General features: G+C 44.7%; 1 protein-coding gene across 1 annotated transcript in view; it reads left to right on the forward strand.

The window, feature by feature from the left end:
- LOC142590612 (integrator complex subunit 7-like) overlaps positions 1–21932 on the forward strand; it is a 145934-nt gene that overhangs the window by 96287 nt on the left and 27715 nt on the right. The window contains exons 12-17 of the mRNA XM_075702931.1: positions 718–858; positions 4378–4572; positions 7736–7839; positions 8267–8335; positions 11296–11446; positions 18147–18245. Of these exons, the coding sequence (XP_075559046.1) occupies positions 718–858; positions 4378–4572; positions 7736–7839; positions 8267–8335; positions 11296–11446; positions 18147–18245 (759 nt within the window). The remainder of the gene's footprint in view (positions 1–717; positions 859–4377; positions 4573–7735; positions 7840–8266; positions 8336–11295; positions 11447–18146; positions 18246–21932) is intronic.

The following is a 21932-nucleotide window of genomic DNA, read 5'->3' on the forward strand; positions in this document are numbered from 1 at the left end:
AGCAGTTACCAAAAAGCGCACGTGGCGCTGGCGAACGAGGGGCAGTATTCTAAGTTGCCTAGGCATGAAGTCGTCAGAGTTCTCTTCTAAGTAATGGTCATGACGAACGGTACGCCATCACTTCAGTTTGATTGTATGCTAGCACAGCCTTTGCCTGGCTCATTTGTCATTACTTTTGCAGTGAAACCCATGCTCCTGAGCTCCTCGCTTGACGGCAAATGCACGGAATGACAACTGGTACACGGTCAAATGCCAATAACTTAATGGGCATGTAATGCTGTTCAATTAAAGGGCCCCTGAGACATCCACTGTACAAAGTTACTGATTTCAATGGTAACAGTAGAACAGTCAAGCCAGTGATGAAAAGCAAGGAGAAGAGCAGATGAAATGCGTTGTTAAAAACCCCAACAGTAGCCCGATTGACACATCATGTGACTGCTTATGAGGTCAAGGTAACCAGTGAAAGAGAACAGTACCCACGCTAGAGAGAGTGTGAATTGCTTTGCAGGCTCCCTGCAGTCAGTGTGCAGTGCAATTCATTGCTATGTGTGCTGGCAGTCATTAGCTCGAAAGAATGGAATCTGTTCTGGGCCTCACTGATGTGGAGCTAGGGCATTGTTGTGCCGCAATTGCACGTTTTCACATACCAAAATGGAAAGAAGCCGGAAGGGTGCAACGTGTGTAGCAACATTTCCGTGCGTGCGCTCCCCCCGACAGGTGAGCTCGGAGCAGCTGCACTTCTGGCTGGTGAGCCTGGCCGAGCTGTGCCGAGCCGAGGAGAACCTGCTGGTGCGCACGGGCCAGGCGCAGCTGACGGACGCCCTCACCCACTACGTGCGGGCTATCTCGGCTCTCAAGGTACTGCAAGTCTGGCCCCGCTCTTTGCCTGCCCACCGTCCACCCATCTGTTTGTTCTTGTGGTAGTGCGCAGAAACTTCAGAATACGAACTGAGTTTTGTCGTACAGTGAACCTGGTGCCTTTGGTGCATTCTTACCGCTTCTGTCCGCTATGTGAATATCCGAATTTCGTCTTGAGGTGGTCGTTTCAGGGCAGCACAAATTTCGGCAGCACAGCCTGCACTGCGGTGAAACCACCTTTGTGCCTCGTTCACACTGAGACAGCGTCGGCCACCGAGAAATCTACGTCGACGACGTGGCACGATTGAAAAAAGCCCTTATCACGCCGATCGTTCCGAGACTGATTTTCCTCGTCAGAAAAAAACATTGCGTGTGGCAAGTCAGTGAGAGTGCAGGATTGCAAAAGAGCGGAGAGAATGGGAGCCGAAGCTGCTGTCAGTTGTAAACATCCAGTTAGCTATATTGAGAATGAGAGATTCAGTCTGGATGCGGCCATTTTGTCGTCGATTATTGTGTGGCGCCTCGCACTATAACAAGTTTCTCGATGTGAACACACCATTAGGGCAAAGTTTTCCGCCATCAGTGTCGCCGAAGGGAAGGGGAACCAAGCCGCTGGACGAAGATACGATGTAGACAACTCGTGCATCCACCTATGGAGACTGTTTTTAAAAAAAATTCATTTGATCGACGTATGCAGTTCTTTCTGTGGCTTATGCATGCAGACTTTTTTTCCTTTTTGCGTTGTTGTAATTGGGTTGCGAGGTATAAACGAAAAAGTACACATTCGTTCATTTCAGGTAGCTTGAAATCTTCTAATACTAAAGATCGAGCTAAAGTGAATATCAAATACAGTAGCCGACGGGTCCTTCCGACTCCAAAAATTGAATTTGATAGATATTCTGAACTTCGTAAAGGCACCGTCAGGGTTCCCATAGAGCTAATGCATTTTTCGGACGAATTTTGGCACTAAAGTTAAATTTCCTGGACTAAATTTCTCATTCTAAGCCACGCTACCCGATCTTAGAGGCCGCCATGTTGGATTATCCACTGGCTTGGCCAGCCTTGGCTCCTAGTTGCCTGCGCCATAGCCTTCAAGATTGGGAGGCACACACCATTCTTCTGTTTTGGAAGCCATGCCTGCTCTTCCTTAGCCAACAATACTTTCTAGGGGACAGCACTTTCTTATTTTAGCCTGCACTATCGTCATAGTCACTTATTGTGGGATCAGTTTTTCGTTTTCTTTATTTTTCTTTTTTTAATTTTTGGTTGCTATTTTGCACTTGGTGTTTCCATAGCAGGTGCGTCTCAGAGACGTCGCATCTTTGTGTGTGTTCATTTGTGTGATCGGCATTGCCTCCTGTGCCTTTGCGAGAGCAAAGTGGGGCGAAGTTTACGAAGTAACGTGGCTCGTTTCCTCGATCGATCTCCATGGCGACCTCCACTAATGGAGATCACATGGAGATCACCAATGTAGTGACACTCTCGTTGACTGTTACGGAGCCGTTGCTCTTGCACAAATCCAAGCAAATCTTATCGCTTCCAAGCATTCTATGAGGTAGAGCATTATTAGATTTCTTTTATGCCACTCTAAGCCTAATAATCTTTTTTTTTCTTTTTTTGGTGAACAAATTGTTCGGTCTGTTCGATTTTTTAGACTATTTTTTGGTCCCCACGAGGTCCAAAAATAGGTCAATCACTGTAGCATGATATTTGATTGAATATTCAAAAATAATGAATATACGGACAAGCCTAGACTTAAAAAGGTATATTACAAATAGAAGCAGGAATGGAAGGATCACTAAAAGCCCTGAAAGCTTGGGATGGCAGCAAACCATGAAACGAATGGATCAGATTCTCTTTGCGAGAAGTTATCCAGATCTCCTTATGATTTGCTTACTAGAGAAGCAGTCATTGCATGGCCGTAGCTGCAGACCAATTCTTTCCAGCATTTAAGCTCATGTAATGTCATTCATCCCAAACTGTGCACCTTCAAATGACCACGCATGAGTATGCATCCATGAGTGCACCCGAGCATGCCCAAATACCGCCACCATCCCCCCATTGTAAATCCCACCCTGAACATTGGGAGGCTGGGCTGTCCAGCTTGGGACCCATGTGACCAGCATCAGCTGGTGTGGCGGGCCCAGTGGGTAGCCAAGTCCATAGGGATCCTGGACTAAAGAGCCCCCTCCCTACCAGCACAGATAGGAAGCAAGATGAAGCTGCCGACTCGCATTTATTTTTCTTGAATGTTTTTTCCCCCTTCTTTGTTCCTTCTTGCTAAGATATCTGCATCATTGGCATTTGGATTGCAGCCATTGTGTGGATGTCACTTGGATATAAATTAGGGCATGCTGGTTTTGAATATTCAGGCAAAAAGTACAAATATGACGATGACAACACACAGATAGACTGACACACACACAAAGCGCTTTGCATATGCCTGTGTGTTGTCGTTTTCATGCCTTTTGCCTGGAATATGCCACTACATTGTCGCAGACGAAAGATTCTTTCTCGTCTTTGCCCGACTCTTTGCGCAAGTGTTGTGAGAGATATCTGGGGACGTTTGCTGGGGAGTTTTGCTTCTGAAAGCCTGCCTTTGCCTGGCTACTACAATGGACGATGCGCTTTGCTCTGTTTAACTGCCGCTTGAACTTCCATCAAAACAGAATCACAGCAGACAATACAGTCTGTAATGGCGAAACATCAGTTTTTTGTTGTCAGTATTGGGTGTGTGTCACTGAGGCACAAGTATCATAAGGTTTGCTACTTCACGGTGGACTTCTTACTGTTTTGCCAGCTACACTACTGCCGGGGTCAGCGACATCTGTGTGTTTCAAAACAGAATTACAGCACCTAAAAGGTTTAAGCAAAGGTGAAATTTTAATAATGCAGCAATATTTCAAAGGAAGAACACAGAAGGCCTATCAGACGCGCGAGTCGAACCGATGACCTCGCAGCAATAAGCACAATGGTTTGTTTCATGGTGCCACAAAATATAAACGGAGAACGAATCTATTTAGGGAGTACGTACTTATTCATGGTCACATAGTCGACATGGCAGCTCGCCTAGGGACCAACGAAGTAAAGTGCGTCCTCCTCTGTAGTACCTTGGCAAAGACAAATTTCGGGTAGCAAAAGTTCCCAGATTTCGCTCTCTCAGCTCGCTCAGGTGCAAAGTGGTAGGGCAAATGTGGGAAAGATGCTCTCGTGTCGTAGTTGTGTACAGAAATGTCTACAAGTCCGATTGCAACGTACCCGCCACGGCGACCCAGTGGCTATGTCATTGCGCTGCCGAGCTGAGTTGCGGGTTCGATCCCAGCTGCGGCAGCTGCATTTTGACGGAGGTCAAAATGCAAGAACGACAGTGTACTTGGATTTAGGCGTACGTCCCAATTAATCTGGAGTCTTCTAGCACGGCAGGTTTTATAATGAGACTGTGCTTCTGGCACACGAAGTCCAGAATGTAAGTAAAATGAATTTCATGAGTGCCGTGTTTGTGCCCGGTCTGTCGTGCAGGCGGCCACTACACCGGCGCATGCGCTGCAGTTCCAGGCGGAGTACGTGCGGCTGCGCTGCGAGGGGGTGCGAGCGCATGCCCAGCTGCTGCAGGCTTGCGGCTGCCTCCGCACGGCACCCCCACCAGCCATTGCCGCTTCCGTCGCGTCAGCCACCCGGGACGAGCTGCAGAAGTGCGGACGTGTAGTGGCACAGGTGACAGCTACTGTTATGCCACGCTCAACTTCAGTTCCTGCCCGACTGTGATTTCCTCAAAGCAGAATCAAAAGCTTGGCATTTTGTACATTGTGCATCACATTGCTTCGTGCACTTAAGCTTGCATGCGAGCCAGTCAGTCGGTACTTCGACTGTTGTCGTGCTGCGATTACAGGTAGACAAAAGTGTGGTCGGTGCATGCACTTAATCTCCATGACCTGTCACTTAAGAGGTAACCTACACTTCCATCGTAGTTTATTTGTAAGAGTCGGGTGTCTTGCACATCCCCCACTTCATCACTGCCGTTGTCATCGCACACATCGAGGGTGTGAAGTTGGCACTCTCTGAAGCCACTTGGCGATCACAGCAAGGAAAATTTGTTACAGTAGTCAAAGAAATAGCCCAAGACTGTGTCGCAATTTAACATGTAAACAAACTGCTGGACTTGCCGAACACACACAAGAAATTGATAATTAAGCCATTGCAATGCAGTGGCTTCGCTTGCTCTGCGGTTTGAGCGTGGTGAACAACTACTGGATCGACTAAGATTTGCAACCTTTAGTTTTGAGGAGGCATTGGTGATGTATCAAAAACATTGCTCTTTGCGCTCGACTTGGTGCAGTGGTCGGAGTTTGTATAATTGAACAGTCGAATGTAAGATATCAGAAATTTTAGCCATCCTTATGCAGTAGAACCTCATTCATACATTTTGTAAAAAGCCGCGAGAAAAAAACGTACTAACCGGGAAAACATACAATCCGAAATAACTAAAAAAATTTGAGACTCAACTGTTGTTAATGTCTACGTAATGTGAAGTATCACGCGGATCATGGTGGCATGATGTGCCTACACGCATTGAAATGGTGGTGCTCCAGCTGCCCGAGACACATTTTGTTGTCTCTATTGCATGGTGTCTTCAGAGGGCGACGGCAAACCGAAATGAAATCGAGCTGGGTGGCAATGCCAGATGCTGCCGAAGCAAAACGGGATGCCCACATCGTGCCGCCTGCACCAGAGAATGGCAGCGCGTCTCGGTTGTCTCCTATTAAAAGCGTGCACTACGCTTCCTACGGCACCACGGGATGTGAAACAGATGGATGAAGATGCTTATTGCAATAGCGTTGGCGGTGATAGCTGTAAATGCCACGTGCGACAACCCTAGAGAAGATTTGCTGGCACTGAAATGGAAATTGAGTGCACGCCAGAGTTTTCACGCGAGATGGGCATGAGTGTATTGCAGTGAAGCTGCCGAGGCGGACAACTATAGACTGCTCTCGATCGCGCACGTCTCATGCATTTTCTTGTTTACATGGCATCTACCAGCTGGAAAATGTATCATACGATCACAGTTTGGCAATATACTGAACGTTGGTGCCGAAAAATTGTGTTTTCCGGGAATGTATGAACCGGTAAAAAATTAACGTAACTCTATTGGGTCACTTCTTGTGTTCTCAATTGCGAATATTGGTGCTGCGAAAATGCATGTAACGGGAATGTATCAGCGAGGTTCTACTGTATATATTTACTGTGGGGCAAGTGGCACTGCTGCAAAGCTGTACGATTTATCGGTTGGCATCCCGACGCGGGACTTGCTTTTTTCTTTCTTTTTTTGACGTAGCTTTTTCTGCTCCCTTTTTCTAGTTGGTTCTTTGGGCTAAAGGAATTTTGCACTCATAGTTATTAGTTGTCATATTTATACGCACTTGCATTTTGGCCATTGCCTTTTAACTTTCACCGTGTCTGGTATCTAAGTGTCCTCGTTTCAACAATTAATTGGGAATGTATGTTCAACTTGTCATTTCCTTTCTCATCCCATATATCCTGCTTAATTACACCACACTTCCAATTTCCATATCCTGACACTGAATGCACAAACATACTGAAACCTCGTTATAACGAAGTAGAAGGTAGAGCCGATATTGCTTCGGTATATCTGTTACTTTGTTATATACATTATTGTCATTTACTGTCATATATACTCAATGGGGTGCACAATGGTAAACATGGAAACGAGAAGATTGCCTTGTGGCCTGCGGAACCACACACAGCCACGCATGCGATTAAATTTTCATACAACACAAATTTTGTCGTGTGCAACAGGCGACTTGATGTGACACCCTTTGGATGGCGGCCTTCTGTTCCCTTGCGATGCTCTTTTGTGTCCGCTTTCCGCTTGGCTCGTTGCAACCAAGCAGCATAGGGCACACGACACAGCACTCCGCTGTGTGTTCAAGGAACCAAGCGAACTTGGCCACGCCGGCTTGTGGCCTCCGAGATTGCACCAATGCCAGTGCAAACTCGGAGGTCACGTCCAGCTGCCGGCCCACACAACGCGCCACAGCGAGAGGGAGAAGTGAAAGCACGGCCTGGGCGTGACCCTGGAGATTGCGCCAGGGAGATCGCGGAGGCCATGCCCAGCTGTACCTGCCCGTGCTGCGTGCAGTAGAAGTGAATGCTCTAATGTTTCAAACTGCCGCGTGTGCACGAGAGATAGGTCAGTGAAGAGGTGCGATAGCAAGGTCCTGCTTGCGTGTAAGTGCGCAGCTACATGCAGAGGTGAGAAATATTAATGTTGTTCGATGATGTGCTCAAAGAGGGGACGCTGAAGTTTTGAACTGCCACGACGAACGAGTGCCAAATCCCGCGGAAAGCGACGTATTCGGCGCGCAACAGTCGGCTATATTTCTTTTTTTCCTTTTCGAGATGAATCTAGCTTCTCATATCCATTGGCCAGACAATTTCACTTCATTAAAACAAGGATATGACTAGATGGATCTCTATAGAGCTTTCAAGGGAAATTTCATTTACTTTGTTATATGCATCATTTCATTATATCGCCTTTCATAGCGAGGTTCAAGTGTATTCTCATTAGACGCAAGTGGTGCAGATTTACGCTATACGTTTCTATACGAGAAGGTTCAGAACTTTGACCTTAGCTGAGGCAAGCACCAAAGTTGTGATTTTGCCATGTTGGCACTTTGCCACGAATGTAGCGCAACTAGCACGTGGAATCAGAGAAGGAACACAGTGCACATGCAGTACTAACTTCCAACAACATTTTATTTTTACGCGATAGCATAATTTATAATACTTGTACATTTTAAACATTCTAATCCTTGACATTGACCATGTTAGCCATCCCGTTTGTTCTTTCTATCCGTAGCTGCGCAAGTGTTCCCGTGACTTCAAGTCCCTTGCCGACCAGTACGGGGTGTTGTACCAGACATTGTTCGACGCAGACCCGGGCACACTACGCAACGTCCAACTGTATCCTTGCCTGACTGACAGCTGAGCAAATTCGTTGTAGCTGTGTGAAGCATTCTCAGAGGGACCATTGTGTGTACAATCTTTGTTCAAAGCAGCTTGCTTATGTCCTCTTGAGTTAACGGTAGTGCACCAGATGAGGACAAAGGAATAAAACAAAGAGAAGTGCTACCTGTCAGCGTTATTGCCTAGGCCTATCGCAGCACCAGAGGCTTCTCTTGGTGATCTCTAATTACACCATTTTTGCACCAGGTGAATCCATTCTAAATCTGCAAGTTTTCTATTCTCATCATACCACCTAGTTCTTCGCCATCTTTGACTGTGCTTCCCTTCCTTTGGCGCCCATTTTCTTGCACTAAGAGACCACCGTTTATCTGCCCCGTGATGTCATGTTGTAGGTTTGGCTCCTTGACCCCTGACCCCAAACCAGGTTGCAGCAGAATAGCCTGCTGGTCATGCAGGCCATCGACCGCATCTCCCAATACAACCAGGGCATCAAGTGAGTGAAGAAAGAACAGAAAAAAAAGAGAAATCTGTTTTTTAATTTGCTAAGAAAACTGTAGAACCTCTTTAATACGTTGCCGTTACATCAGTTTTCCCGGCGCCAACATTCACAATCGAGAACACAAGAAATGACCCAGTAGAGTTACGCTTATTTTTACCGGTTCAAAAATTCCTGGAAAATATAATTTTTTGGCACCAAAGTTCAGTATGTTGCCAAACTACAATTGTATAATATGTTTTCCAACCACTAGATCCCGTATAAACAAAAAAATGCATGAGGCGCACAATCGAGAAAGTATATAACTACCCGCCGCGGCAGCTTCATGCCAATACTCGCCCACCCATCTTGCAGGAAAACGCCGGCGCACACTCACTTTCTCATTTCAGTACCAGCAAATCTTTATCGGGTAGCCCACTCTTTTAATAGGCGATAACCGAAACGTGCTGCCATTCCCTGCTGCAGACTGCGATTGTATACATTTTCAGCCACTAGATCCCATACGAACAAGAAAAGGTGCGAGCCGCTTGCGATTGAGAAAAGTACCTTTGTAGCTGCCCGTCACACGTGAAAACAACGGCGCACAGTTTTTTATTTCGGTACCAGCAAATTTCCGCCTGGGCCTTCGCTCGCCGCATACACAGCTATCGCCGCCAAACCTGTTGCGATAAGCATCTTCACCTATCTGTTTTACAGCACGGGGTCCGTAGTGTCATTGGTAGCATACTGCACGCTTTTAATAGGCGACAATCAAAACGCACCACCGTTCCCTGCTGCAAGCGGTGCATTTGGGCATCGCGTTTTACATTGGTGGCATCTGGTGTTACCCTTTTAAAATACCACGCAATAGGAAAGCAACAAAATGTGTGCCGGGCCGCTGGAGCACCACCTGCTCGGTGGATTTCTGTGTCTCGTGCTGCAACGACCCACACAACACTTAGCATTACGTAGATATCAATAAAAGTTTATATCTATAAACAAGTCAACTGATGGAACCTCAAATTCGGCCCCATCTGCTCCTTTTTGTTTGTGATATCTGTACTGACTAATTGCGCATTTAGAAACTTGCATATTTTATTTCTAGTATACCCTTCACTTCTCTTAATTTAACTCCAGTCAATTTAATTTTTTGGTACTTCGTTCACAACTGAAGGGCCGGCGGCTATGCCTTTCTATGGGTCAAAACTTTCATTGTCAATCCTGAAATTAGACTTTGCTGGATAATTTGAACTCGGATAGTCAGCATGCGTGCGCCTGACTTTATTGGTGAGTCCACCACCGGAAACTGGTGTCTTGGTGGCACTTAGGGTACAATGAATGGGTCGCACACACATCTCCCATCAAAAACTGCTATTTCTGGCCTGTCCTAGGGAAACTTCAATGCAAATACGATAGCGCACAATGAATTATTACAGTGCTTACCTGATTCCTAATAGGTGTTGTTTTTTTGTTTTTGTTTTTAAGAAAATTCATGCAAGAATTGCTTGAGTGATGCAATCCGATACAGAAACAAAACTGCATTCATGGCATACACAACAGTCTGCCATCAGAGCCACCTTAGCCAGTGTCATTGCCATTGTCATCACAAGATGGAAACCATGCATGGCAACAGAACATGGAGGAAAGAAACAAAATAGTAGAGGCCTTAACGTCACATTTTTGAAGCCGGAAATGCAGCCATGTTGGTGTGCCATCTCCCGTTGCGCCTCCAATCAACTCGCCGAAGCAGTAAGGTGGGAAATTTGAACTTGCTACGAGCCGCCGGTAGTGTGTGCTGCTGACGCATGTCAGAACAAAGCTTATGAAACTTCTGTAACTGTTTTAGTGAAGCAGATGTGCTCCTGTGCTTTTCTGTGGCATGTTGAAGACGACTACGAAGACCCATGCCATGACTACTTGAGTGTGTCTGTTGCTGACTGACAACTTACACTCACAGACCCAAAACACAACTTTCAAGCTTATACACCATGCTCCCAAGTCAGGTTGTCTCGCAAACAGAATCTGCTGTGAGAAAGACACAAGCCAAAAAAAATCTGCCTCACTTTTCAGAGGCTTAGAGCAGCAGCGAGAGCTTCAGGAGCATGGTTGCTATGGCAACGACGTCTAGGGTACCACTCTCAGTGCTGCTTTGCGAAAAACAGCACAGGACTTCTGCCACAATACGTCTGTACTGGCCGGGGCCTCTCCTATGCTTTCCTTCCTCCGTGCGACAGAACAAGTTCTCGCATATGATAATGCACTGCTTTCAATTTGCTTACAAAAGCACATTCAAATGCTAAAGCATTTTACATGTTAAGCTAGCGACAAGTTGGGCCATGTGTTCTTGGCATTCTGGAGAAGGGCGTACATCACAGGACGAATTAACACAATGGTTTGTCTGGATGTGGGCAATCATCCCGTTTCATATTGTTGCAGAGTCATTTGATAAATGTAGAATATCAAACACTCTATGGACTGGTACAGAGGGCGACATGTTGTTGTTCTTTATAGAGTGATGATGATGGGCATTAAGTAATGCATTTTAATTCCAGGAAGGTAAAGTTTGCTGGTTCCGTCTTTTTTCCAGAATTGGAAATATATGTTTTTGTCGTTAAAAAAATTGGGTGCACGTTCAATTATGCCTTGTTTAGAAACCCTAATGCCATTTTTAGGTTAGTTTTCTATTTTGAATCCATAAATAGTGAGTGTGCATTTGAGTCTGGAAGGTGTTAGAATCAGGCTAAATATACTGCCATATGTTTTGGTTTCTTTATGCCTCTTTTTTTTTCGTTATTCCTGCCAAATATATTGTCTCATTGGTATCGTCATGGTTGAATTAACGGAAGTCGTCAGTATTTACCTTTGTGTGGTTCGTAGAATATTCATATTTAATAAATGTTTTATTATTCCCTAGTAGCTCTGCAACTTAACGCTTTGATGCACGCATTTTAAGTTCTATTTTGTGGTCTTCCCTTCAGCTCGAACGAGGAGGGTGGCAGCCTGATGTGGATGGAGCAGCAGCCAAGCTCCGGCTCGTCCTCGCTCAGTGAACACCGGCTCCTGGAAGCGGCGCACCGGGGGCTGCTCTGGCTGCGTGATCTGCGCCATCAGAACACTCTCACTCCACAGGTTAGGCTTTTCTGTAAACTATAAAAGAAAGTTTACACCCTCCGGGGTGTACCTTGTTTCGAAACAATAATTGTCTTCTGTCTGGCTTACGTTTGCTTGCTTGAAAACTGTGCAGTGTCTAATTTCCTGTCAGGAATGTTATATCACGGTGATAATGCGCATGTTATTCATGAGCTGGAAGTACAGTGCTCAGAGGGTTGAAGAAAAGAAACACTCTAGATGATCATTATTAAAGGGGCCCTAAATTGGTCTGGCAAATTTTGTAGACGCATAGGGTACAACTACAGTAAAACATTAATGCCGCAGTTTAAGTGAAGCATCTCATATCTCGTAAGTGAAGCAGCTATAGATGATTACAAGTTACCCTACTACCCAGCCAGACTTTTTCTGCTCAACTCGTTTGCCGAATGATCAGGGCTCAGCTTCGCCTTCATTGGCGGTGCGGCATGATACGACGTCATCTCATCTACTTCCGGTTGTCTCGGAGCCAGCGCGCGAAGCCTCTCCAACCTCTCCACTGCCTGGCCGTCAGTCTCTATAGAGTGCTATTCAAGCAGCGTATGTTTCGAGAATTCTATCACAGTGCTGAGTGTGTCTGGTATTCTGATAACCACATGCGAGCTGGGCGTTTTGGCACATGGGTGGAGGCGTAAGCTGTAGCCCTTTGATACTACTGCCGTTGTGATGAAGGGGCTTAGCGTAAACGTGAGCGACCTGCACGGTGCAGCCAATTGGTGGCGCAGAGCTTAACCAGCCAAACACAGAGCTACTATTGCTGTAACCAAGTGTAAAACATTTTAAACATTAAAAAAAACTGTGTTCATGATTATGCACCTGCCCAAAATTTATGCCATCAGCAAAGTAGAATGCACTTGGTTACTGCTATATTAGTTCTGTGTTTGTCTGGTTGAGCTCTGTGGTGGCTGCACTGTGCAGGTTGTTCATATTTGCACGTCCGCTCATCTGGTAAAACGCCCAGGCCCAGTCCGCTTAAGACCAGCACTGACTGCGCGGCTTGCGTCACCTTAGAAAATGTTGCAACACAAGCAGACGACGCTTGCTGTGTGCCATAAGTGCTTCAGTGTAGTGATACATTTTCATTGTGTTTTCTCTTTCTGTTACCTTTTTTTTATAGAAACAAATTAACCAACATTCCAACTATTGCAAACAACATTTCTTCACCATAAAGCTGGAAAAACTGTCGATGACGTGACCTGGGTAACTAATGACATTGCTTGGCCAACTGATGTCAATTGTAGTAACTAGTCAATTGGGAGAAGGCGGATGAAAAACGGGAGCGGTGCCACTGCAATCAGTAGCGACGCACATATTTTAACGCCTTATAATAAATTACATGCTTTACACAGAGCGCCTACGTGCGTCACTTAAGACTGCTATTAAAATAATGTTCACCATTTTTTCATTAATATTAAGGGGGGACACAGGTCTTAAAAACTGAAAATCGCAAAAAAAATCGAATTTTGCGAAGTACTTGTTTGGGCATTCATAATGCCCAATTACACTGTATCAAAACGATTTGCCCAAAAAAGGCACCCTAAGTGTCAGAAAAAAATTATTTTGTCAGCATAGATAGCGAGAAAGGACCCCAAAATTGTGCAGAAACACCGGAGTTTATGGGGCTATTTCTTGTCTTTCCCACCGCTGAGCGCCACCATCTTGGTGTCTTTCGAAAGCTCAAAGTTATGCCTTTCAGTTCCCCGCATCCTTGCCGACGATGGCCGCATAGAAAGATCGCAAACATAAAACCAGAATGTCTACCAAACAGGAAAACCGGGAATTCTCAGGGATTTGGAATAGTCTGGAAATACTCGGGGAAAACTCGGGGAGGTTGTGCTTAGATCAGGGAAAATTAGCTGTAAATTTATTGAAAGGGAAGGAAAGTCACGCTAATGCTGGCTCGAGTAACAGAGAGGAATCCTAACGAATCCTCTTTGACGCCGTGTCGTTGGCTGGAAGAGTTGCCAGTGTACAGTCAATGACACATTTTCCCGACGCGCGATTTTTGGGAAATGCCCGACAATTCAGATGGCTTCGTGGCACCACCGTACCCCTAGAGTCAATCTATAAGAATGTGTGAAATTTTGGACGCAGGAACCTTTCGCCGTCCGATTTCCCGGACTTTCTGCCCTGACTGTAGGTCCGAAACTGCATTAGTCAAAGCCACCACCGCCGCCATTTTGGTTATCTTGCCGCTTCGAACCAGCACTCTGGCACGCAGATCCGCTGGCTGCCATAGCCACCACCGCGGCAACACTAGGCCAAACTGCTTCGACTTTCGCTATTAAGCTTCTTGTCATTCGGTGCCGTGTTTTTTTCATTGAAAGAATTTGCTGCTGTCAGTGATGGCACCAACTCCGCCTTTGTATCGCGATTAACTTCGAAGCTCGGAAAACAGGGCGCGCTGCAAAATGCCGTTTTTGAAAGTTAGCTTCGCCTAAGTACAACAGTGTTACGTGGCAAAGCATACGCGAACGTATTGCGGTGAAGCATTACAAGCATGGGAAGAAGCAGTTGTCAAGGGAAACGGTATGTATTCCTTCATTAGACATGCGTGCACCCGCCGTCTCCTGTCTCAGCACAAGCACCGATATGCCTAATAACAGAACTTTTTCAGATATGCCTGCGACGAGTTTAGCCTTTAAGGGCAGTAAAAGACGCGCATTCATTTTTTTTCGACTGCCTGATTTTTTTTACATTTTTCCGGCTTCTAAATAGTGCTAAAAATTGGACGATGACTGTACAGCTGACCAAGAGGATGCTTCAAATGGTCCATGGGGTGAACGCTTAGCAGAAGGAACGTGAGGACAGATAGGACCGACGCATTGAGGAATGAATGGGGAAGGAAGCGTGGCGCTGCTTCTTTGAGGGAGCTTGAGCTCAAGAAACAAAGTGTTGGCTGAAGCCGAGATGCAAGTGTCCCTCATCCAAGCCAAAATAAACTCTTTAAAGCAGTGAAACGTAACACGGACGTATTGTGCACGGGCTGAGAGTGTGTCGGGACAGTTGAGGTTGACACACCAGCTTTTGAGAGAGAATCTCAGTTGTGACAAAGTTCGGGCCTCATACCACTGAGCTTGCTATCAGTTGATAGAAATAGCTCATATTTGAAAATATTTGCTTCTGTAGGCTCTTTATGCATCTCTTTTTATTCGTATTTGAATATGTTCAACTTGATTTGCAATGTGCTTTTCCATTTCTTTCGAATATATTTTATTTGCTTTGTATTTTACTTACCCCTCCCTTCTGTTTCTTTTTGAATAAAATGAACACTACTCCTTAGTATTCAAAGTGTATTAAGTTGTTTATTTATATTTAAACATGCTTGAGAGTGACAGGATCAGGCGACATGTGCGTCAGCCCGTCTTGGCACAGAACAAAGTTCTCAGGGAATTTTGCAAAGTCACTCACGAAAAACCTCGAGAACTCAGGGAATTTGGCAACGTAAACTTGGTAGACACCCTGGAAACAATCGGGGGTGGTCTGACGAAGCTCGTGATGTATGCGGCCTTCCTGATGGCTCAGTGCGCCAGCACACTGAGAGGCGCCTTGTGATTGGCTGTTTCTATGGCACTAGGTCTAGCAGACGAGCTCGTCTTCTAGCCTGCCAGTGGGTCTGCTTTGAAAACTGTTCATAAGCCGTTTCTTTGTTGATCGTGTTGTGAACCTAAGTGGCAAATTGTCCCTCTAAAAAAAATAAAAAGTTTGAAACCGAGCACGCGTCCACGAGAAGTGAACCACAAGCCCTCTCTGCTTCCTACAGCAAAAAAGAGGTGGTTGTCCCTACATTCAGATTTGCCGATAAGATCGCGCTGGAGATAACTCACTGTGTCGCGCAATCTCATACCGCATCGGCAATAATGCAGCAGCGAATCTAACCATTGCCCTTTGCCCTCGCGTGTAGTTTTACTTTGGAGACCACAGACGATGTGCTGATGTCTATTCCCGCGCCTGTTGCACGTACTCGGGTTCGTGTTGGTGCATTCCAGATTCTGTTACGAGCTTATGAGCCTATGCATGCACCTAATGTCAACATCAGCCGAATAAATTTGTGTTGTTTATTATACATTCATTATTATTTCCCGGTTTTGAAGCTTGGAATTTATATTTTGCCAGTATTTTTAGTTTTTATGTTTTTCTCAAGTATATAGCTTTTTTGAAGTGTCCTAATTTTGAGATTGGCACACTGTGTCCCTTTTCCCATTCAATTCTCGTCATTCTTGTTTTTTTTTTCCTGAATGCTGGTGAGTTGGAGAGTGCACAAAAACTATGATTTGGTATCTAAGGACACCGAAATATATTGAAATCCTATAGAAATCATCAACAAGAATTCACATTTGTAAAGCTGCAGCATTAAATTTTCATAACTTTTGGCTCAAGCACAGATACAAACATGCAAATGCTAACTTGCAATCTTTGAACATCCGGGAACATACCTGCATACTTTTATCTACCTTGTTGCAGTAGGTTTTTTGCAAATCATCCCAAATATGTAACATGAGAAGAATTGTAACAACTTTTTTTATTGACATTGGAAAAATCTTAATTTTATATTTGTAAGCAGCACACAAAATTAGATGTGTCCTGAAGGTTTTGTGTGTCAAAAGCGAATATCAAAAATGGTTGTTCTGGATGCCATGTCCCCTCTTATTTAATGCTGTTTGTTTTTTTGTACTTTTCTCAAAACACTAATTCTGGGCTCCACGTAATATTCAGGCCTCGATATCTCAACACCAAGAACAGATGGAACTAAATTTCTTTTTTTCGGTATGGAGCCTAATGGTGTACTCTGTGAAGTATAGCAAGCAAATTTTTTTTGTTTTCACTTTGGAAATTAATTATCTTGCTACATTTTCTGTGACATGGTTGCCACATTTTGTGGGTTTGTATTCAATGGGCTGTAAGATACCTATTAATGATCAGATAAAAAAGTGCTTGCTATCCTTCATTCCTTACTTTTTTGTAAGGCATCTAAACATGCCTTACAAATAAATTTTTATTGTGCCATTTATTTTCCGTTGTGGCCCTAAACAATGGAAGTAAGATCTTAATTATTGTAAGAACTAATTGACCTAGAACAAAACTTATAGCACATTTGAAATCGGCACAAAAACCTTCATAAGATTGTAAGGGGGGACACAGCTATTGAAATAAGGTTATCATCTTCTTCATCAATATTAATGAAACTTTGCACTCTTATTTAGATTTTTTTGCCGATTTCAAACACCTAATTAGTTTGATGTAGGACCCTTCATCACTGTGAACAATTAGGCTTTTATAGCGTTCCATATCGTCAACACATCACCAGTGCTAATGCTGTGGCACCATCTGCTAACTAGAAATCAAACCAGTTTTGCGGCTTGGTGCCGTGTTTGCAGTCCTAGCAGTGTGAAAACAAACAGCCGATCTCAATAATTATACGACAAAACATACCTAATGATTTGACCTCAGCTTGAGATGTGACTTAGCAATGACAGATTTTGCCACTCGTTTCTGCTGACAGGGCGGAGTCAGTAAAAAGCACGAATTCGGGTGAAAGTGGGTGTTCAGCACTATACAGATACCATGTTGCCAAGTTTAGGGTGTCTATTACGGTTACTGGGGGTAACTGCCACTGTAATTCTCGGTATAAGGCATGCACGTGCAAAGGTCATAACGTGAAAATGCTACATGTATCGCTGCACTGTATCGTGTAGTGAGCAAAAATAAAGCTCTCTAATGTAGCCAATAAACAGCCAGTTACACCTGGAACTATATACTGCTGCAGATATTGCCTGTGCACGAATTGTACCTTCGGCAGTGGTGCAACCAGCTTGTGAGATGGAATATAGTAATTATTGTAAGAAATTCTATGGTTGCTGCTGCTGCTGCTGCAAGCCAGCACACACGACATCACAACAGTGATGTGCGTGCTGGCGTGCAACTGCCATGCGTTCACAATCTTCCAGAAATAGAGCCATCTGTTCAAAAGCATATGCAATAAATACTGCGTCTAAGAGCAATCCCGTCTTTTGAGTCGAATTTCGATGCCTTCCTTATTTCTTCATATCTTTATTTAGTATCCCTTCAGGGACACCAAATTGTGCAAACTTGTAGTTCATTCCCATCTTCCAGGCCAACCACCCCATCTTGGTTTTGTGCATAGAACAGCTAACCATTGCGGACGGAGCAGACAGCTGCCACTCCATTGCTCTCTCATGTACTCTGTGCATAGGTCAGTGCACTAGCTCCACACTGATTTCACAGACGTGGGGTAGAGTGCGAGTGAGTGACGAAGGGTGTGATTGGATGTGGCGGTGTACAGGCACGAGTGCCGGTCAACGCACGCATATCAGCAAAAGTCAGCGACGATGAATTTGAGGGGATGTACTACGAATGCAAGCGACTGTTGATAGGTGTGAATGGATGCGAGTACAAACTTTAATGTGAGCGCTGGTGAGCGTGAGTGGATGTGAGTGTGAACGTGGGCGAGCGTGTCAGTGAGGGTATTCACTCACTCACGCGCAAGTAGCAGCGTGAGTGAGCATTGAATGCGAGTGAGTGCAGTGCTCTAAAGAATATTGGTGAGTGAGTATCCACTTATTCTGTTGACCTGTGCCTCCGGCACGCACAGCTTAGTTTTCCCTAGCAAGCGCAGTGGCATAAGGAACAGCTCGCTCCCATTTTTGTGTCGCACGAGCAGCAGGTGCAGCTGGTGGAACGGCTGAGCCAGGAGCTGGTGCTGGTGGCGCCGTGTTTGCCACGCTTCTTCTTCCAAGCCCTGCAGGCCACCACGATCAAGGTACAGGGCGACAGCCACGTCCTTCCATTCACAAGTTTTTTGTCACTCAAGCAATGCTAACGTGGCCACAGGCAGTGCAAAACAGGCCAGAAGACAAGTGACAGACAGCACAAGCGCATGCCTGCCAGCTCTCCCGAATTTTTCGGAAGGATCATAAATTTGGCTCTGAATGTCACATTAAACTGCATGAAAGAAAAAATTATTTTCGCAGGAATGTTTTGAACCTCTTGAAAGATAGAGTACCACAGGATTACAAAAAAGAAAATGCCCCCCAAAAAAAGAAATTGAGAGGGTACCTTTACAATATAGGCCAGAATATACTTGCATCAAACAAGTTTATTTGGAAAAGTTCCTTGAGCAGGCGAAGTTGGCAACAGCAGAGTCGCTGGAAAAGTCACTGTGATCTAAAAGCAATGTGTATCTTGTCAGTATCTCCTGTTGTAATTTTGCTGCTGCTGATGTGGCTGCATATTGACACGTGCACTTGTCTTCATCGGGCGACACGTTTCACTGCCTACCAAATGTTATCGCCCAGCACAGGACGCGCTTGCATGTCTGGTAAGTTTCTGGAATGTTATCGATGGTTCCATCCACTGTCTGTGACCGAACCTTGTGTAATCTGATTGCATCTGTGCACGATGCGAATAATGTAGAACTTTGTGGAAGATGCGCGGGTCCTAGCGATTAGTCTGGAACATTCGGCGATTGATGTATAAAAGCCGACGCACTTGACCCGTCGATCAGATTTTTAACGATCGCCAAGTGTATTCGCCGCTGTTGTTGTTTGAATGTAGCCTCCTTTTGAGGGCACAAGTTCGCCCAATAAAACGCTAGTTTCTATAATCACAGTTTGGCTGCCTTCTTCAGCGTCACTACTACGTGACAATATAGATGAGTGTCCCCTACCCCCTTTTCTTTCTTCCGTGTCATGCTCGTTAGATTTTATGAATTTTGATGTTTACAGGCTAGCATTTATGTGAGCATGAACTCTCAACTGGCTTGGATGTGCAAAACGCCAAGTGCAATCGAAAAAACAAAGCTGAACCTAAAAAATGGCAGAGCAGCAACATCAAACGAGATGCAATTTTAATTTATTAAGTCAAACAAAACTTGCTTTACTTACACTATGGTTGGGCTGGTCGGCACAGACAATATGCAGAAATCCTAACTCTTTTTTCAAGTTTTGTCTGTGCCGACCAGCCCAACCATAGTGTAAGCAAAGCAAGTTTTGTTTGACTTAATAAATTAAAATTAAATTCTGGGGTGTTAAGTGCGAAAACCACAATCTGATTACGAGGCATGTCGTAGTGGGAGACTCTAGAATAATTTTGATCACCTGGTGTTTTTTTATAGTGCACCTAAATCTTAAGTTCATGGGCATACATGCACCATTGAAATACGGCCACCACAGCCAGGATCAAACCCCTGACCTTGAGCTTGGCAGCACAAAGTTATAGCCGCATTTGATTTAATGCCCACTAGGCGATTTAATGCCCACTAGGCTAGGCACACACATAAGTTTATGTGTGTGCAAGGCTTCCTTCTGCTGTGAAATGCCAGTGGAGGAGTAATCGACCCACCTCAGTACTCGTGATCAGAGACCAGTGGTGCCTGGACACTGCAGGTTTCGTGGTGCAGAGCGTCAGAAAGAAAGAATGTGCAACCACGAAAAAGCAACACACTGTGAGGGAGTTCATTGGCAAGGCCAGAATGCTGCTATACAAAAAAGCTCTCTGGCCTACCTTGTACCACATTCTTTGTGCAAGCTGTAGAACCAGCATGGCTCGCAGTTTAAAGTGATTGCAAGCTGTTTATCTGAGCCGCTGACATATGACCAAGCTTTCCAAAACACTGGAAAGCAGGGAGGCTGCTCGTCTGTTGCTATGTGAGAGGGCACCTAGCGGCACAGCTGAACGTTTATTTTGGTTGCACACCAAATCAACTGTGTGCATTTAATCAGGAGGATGCACAGCATGGGCTATAACAAAAGTTAAAATGTACTTTGTGTATCACACTTTAACCTCCTTTATGCGTGTTGTCAGTAGTTATTTCTAGGCACCTGTATATTCACCGCTATAGGGATGCGCAAATACTCGAAATTTTGAGTAAGAACCAAATAATTATTAGTTATTCTAAACTGTTGAATAATTCGTTTCTTTTATTACAGTCGAACTTTGCTATAACAAAGTCGCATCGGCCATAAAAAATAATGTCTAATAGTGTCTAATACCCAAGAAAGTGGATGGGGAAACAGCGCCACGGTAGCTCAATTGGTAGAGCATCGCACGCGAAATGCGAAGGTTGTGGGTTCGGTTCCCACCTGCGGCAAGTTGTTTTTTTTCATCCACTTTAATTTCCATTAATTTATCGTTTCTTCATTACATTTATTAAGCACAAGTAATTTCCCCTATGTTGTCCTTGGTGTCAGTGTTTGTTGGCTTCTCATGATATGACTATATATGCAAAATTTACCTTCCCGGAAGCATTTTTTTTAGGTAAGCTTTCATAATGAAAGCAGCATGTCATCATCGTCATTTGTGCTTCATTGGTCACAGATACCAAGCACTCAGGTGTGCTATCTGCTATAGTGATTACATTTAGAGATACTACTACTATCACATTCATGAGATCTTACGTGCCCCTGCATTGAACTTGTCGAAGTATGCGGCCGAGAGCATTGCTGGCACTGTGCAAAGATAGCAAGCTTGGCACATCGCCAGAAAGGTTGTCAGCCATATACACTGATGCCTCCTCTGCTCAGTCGCACGAAATTTCTGAAAGTGAGCACAAGATGAACCTACAGCTGCACCCTCAACAACTTTCACAAAAATGGGCTCTGTCGTCATCCTGACACTGCATCTGGCAGCTCTGATGGCAGGCTGTTGCTAAAGCCACAACAGTAGTTTGGTATTCGATTGTGTTGCACCGACAAATTTTGGACCCATTCCTTTGGAAAAAGTATGCATTAGGTTTGTGTGAATACAGTACTTCTTTATATCCAATTCATTATACCAGTGTTTTTATATAGAGGTTCGACTGGTTAGGTATTTTATTCAATATTCAAAGGCAATTCTTCTGGAATATACAACTTAATTTCTAAAATTTGTTTATGTAATTTTTGCATTGCATAAAGCATTGTATTCTGTAACAGTGATCATCGTTTTGGATAGTACACTCACAAGGCAGTGGCATTATTAGGCAGTTGTGCTTTATGTATTTAATTTCTGTTGCACCTGGGGATCACATAGTAAGCTTGTAAGCCATGACCTGACAGGATGGCTGCTCTTTCTTCACAGCAGGCACAGCAAAATGTAGGGCTTGCGTGTGTGAAAGTCTGGTGACATTCTTAGCTGGTGTTGGGATTACCCAGCAAGTCACATTCTGTGGTGCATGGTTGCGTGACAGGGCAGATTGTGCACCAAGAAAGCAGGGCCACTGAGTCCACTGATCTCCGTCTCTCTTTTGCTGTGCATCTTCCAAGCATCTTTCTTTCCTGTTAAATCCATTCCACTAGCAACTCTTGCCCCTTACTCAGAACAAACTGTCTTAGCCATTCTTTTGCCTTGGGACATTTCAGGTGCCTTTAATGTAGTGAGACAATTACGATGCTTATGGCCAAACATCTTTCTCCCCTCATTTTCTGCTCCCACATCTTTCCTCCTCTCCACTTTTTTTGTCTGCATTAAT

This window comes from Dermacentor variabilis, chromosome 8, assembly GCF_050947875.1.
Source record: "Dermacentor variabilis isolate Ectoservices chromosome 8, ASM5094787v1, whole genome shotgun sequence".
NCBI classification, from domain to species: Eukaryota; Metazoa; Arthropoda; class Arachnida; order Ixodida; family Ixodidae; genus Dermacentor; species Dermacentor variabilis.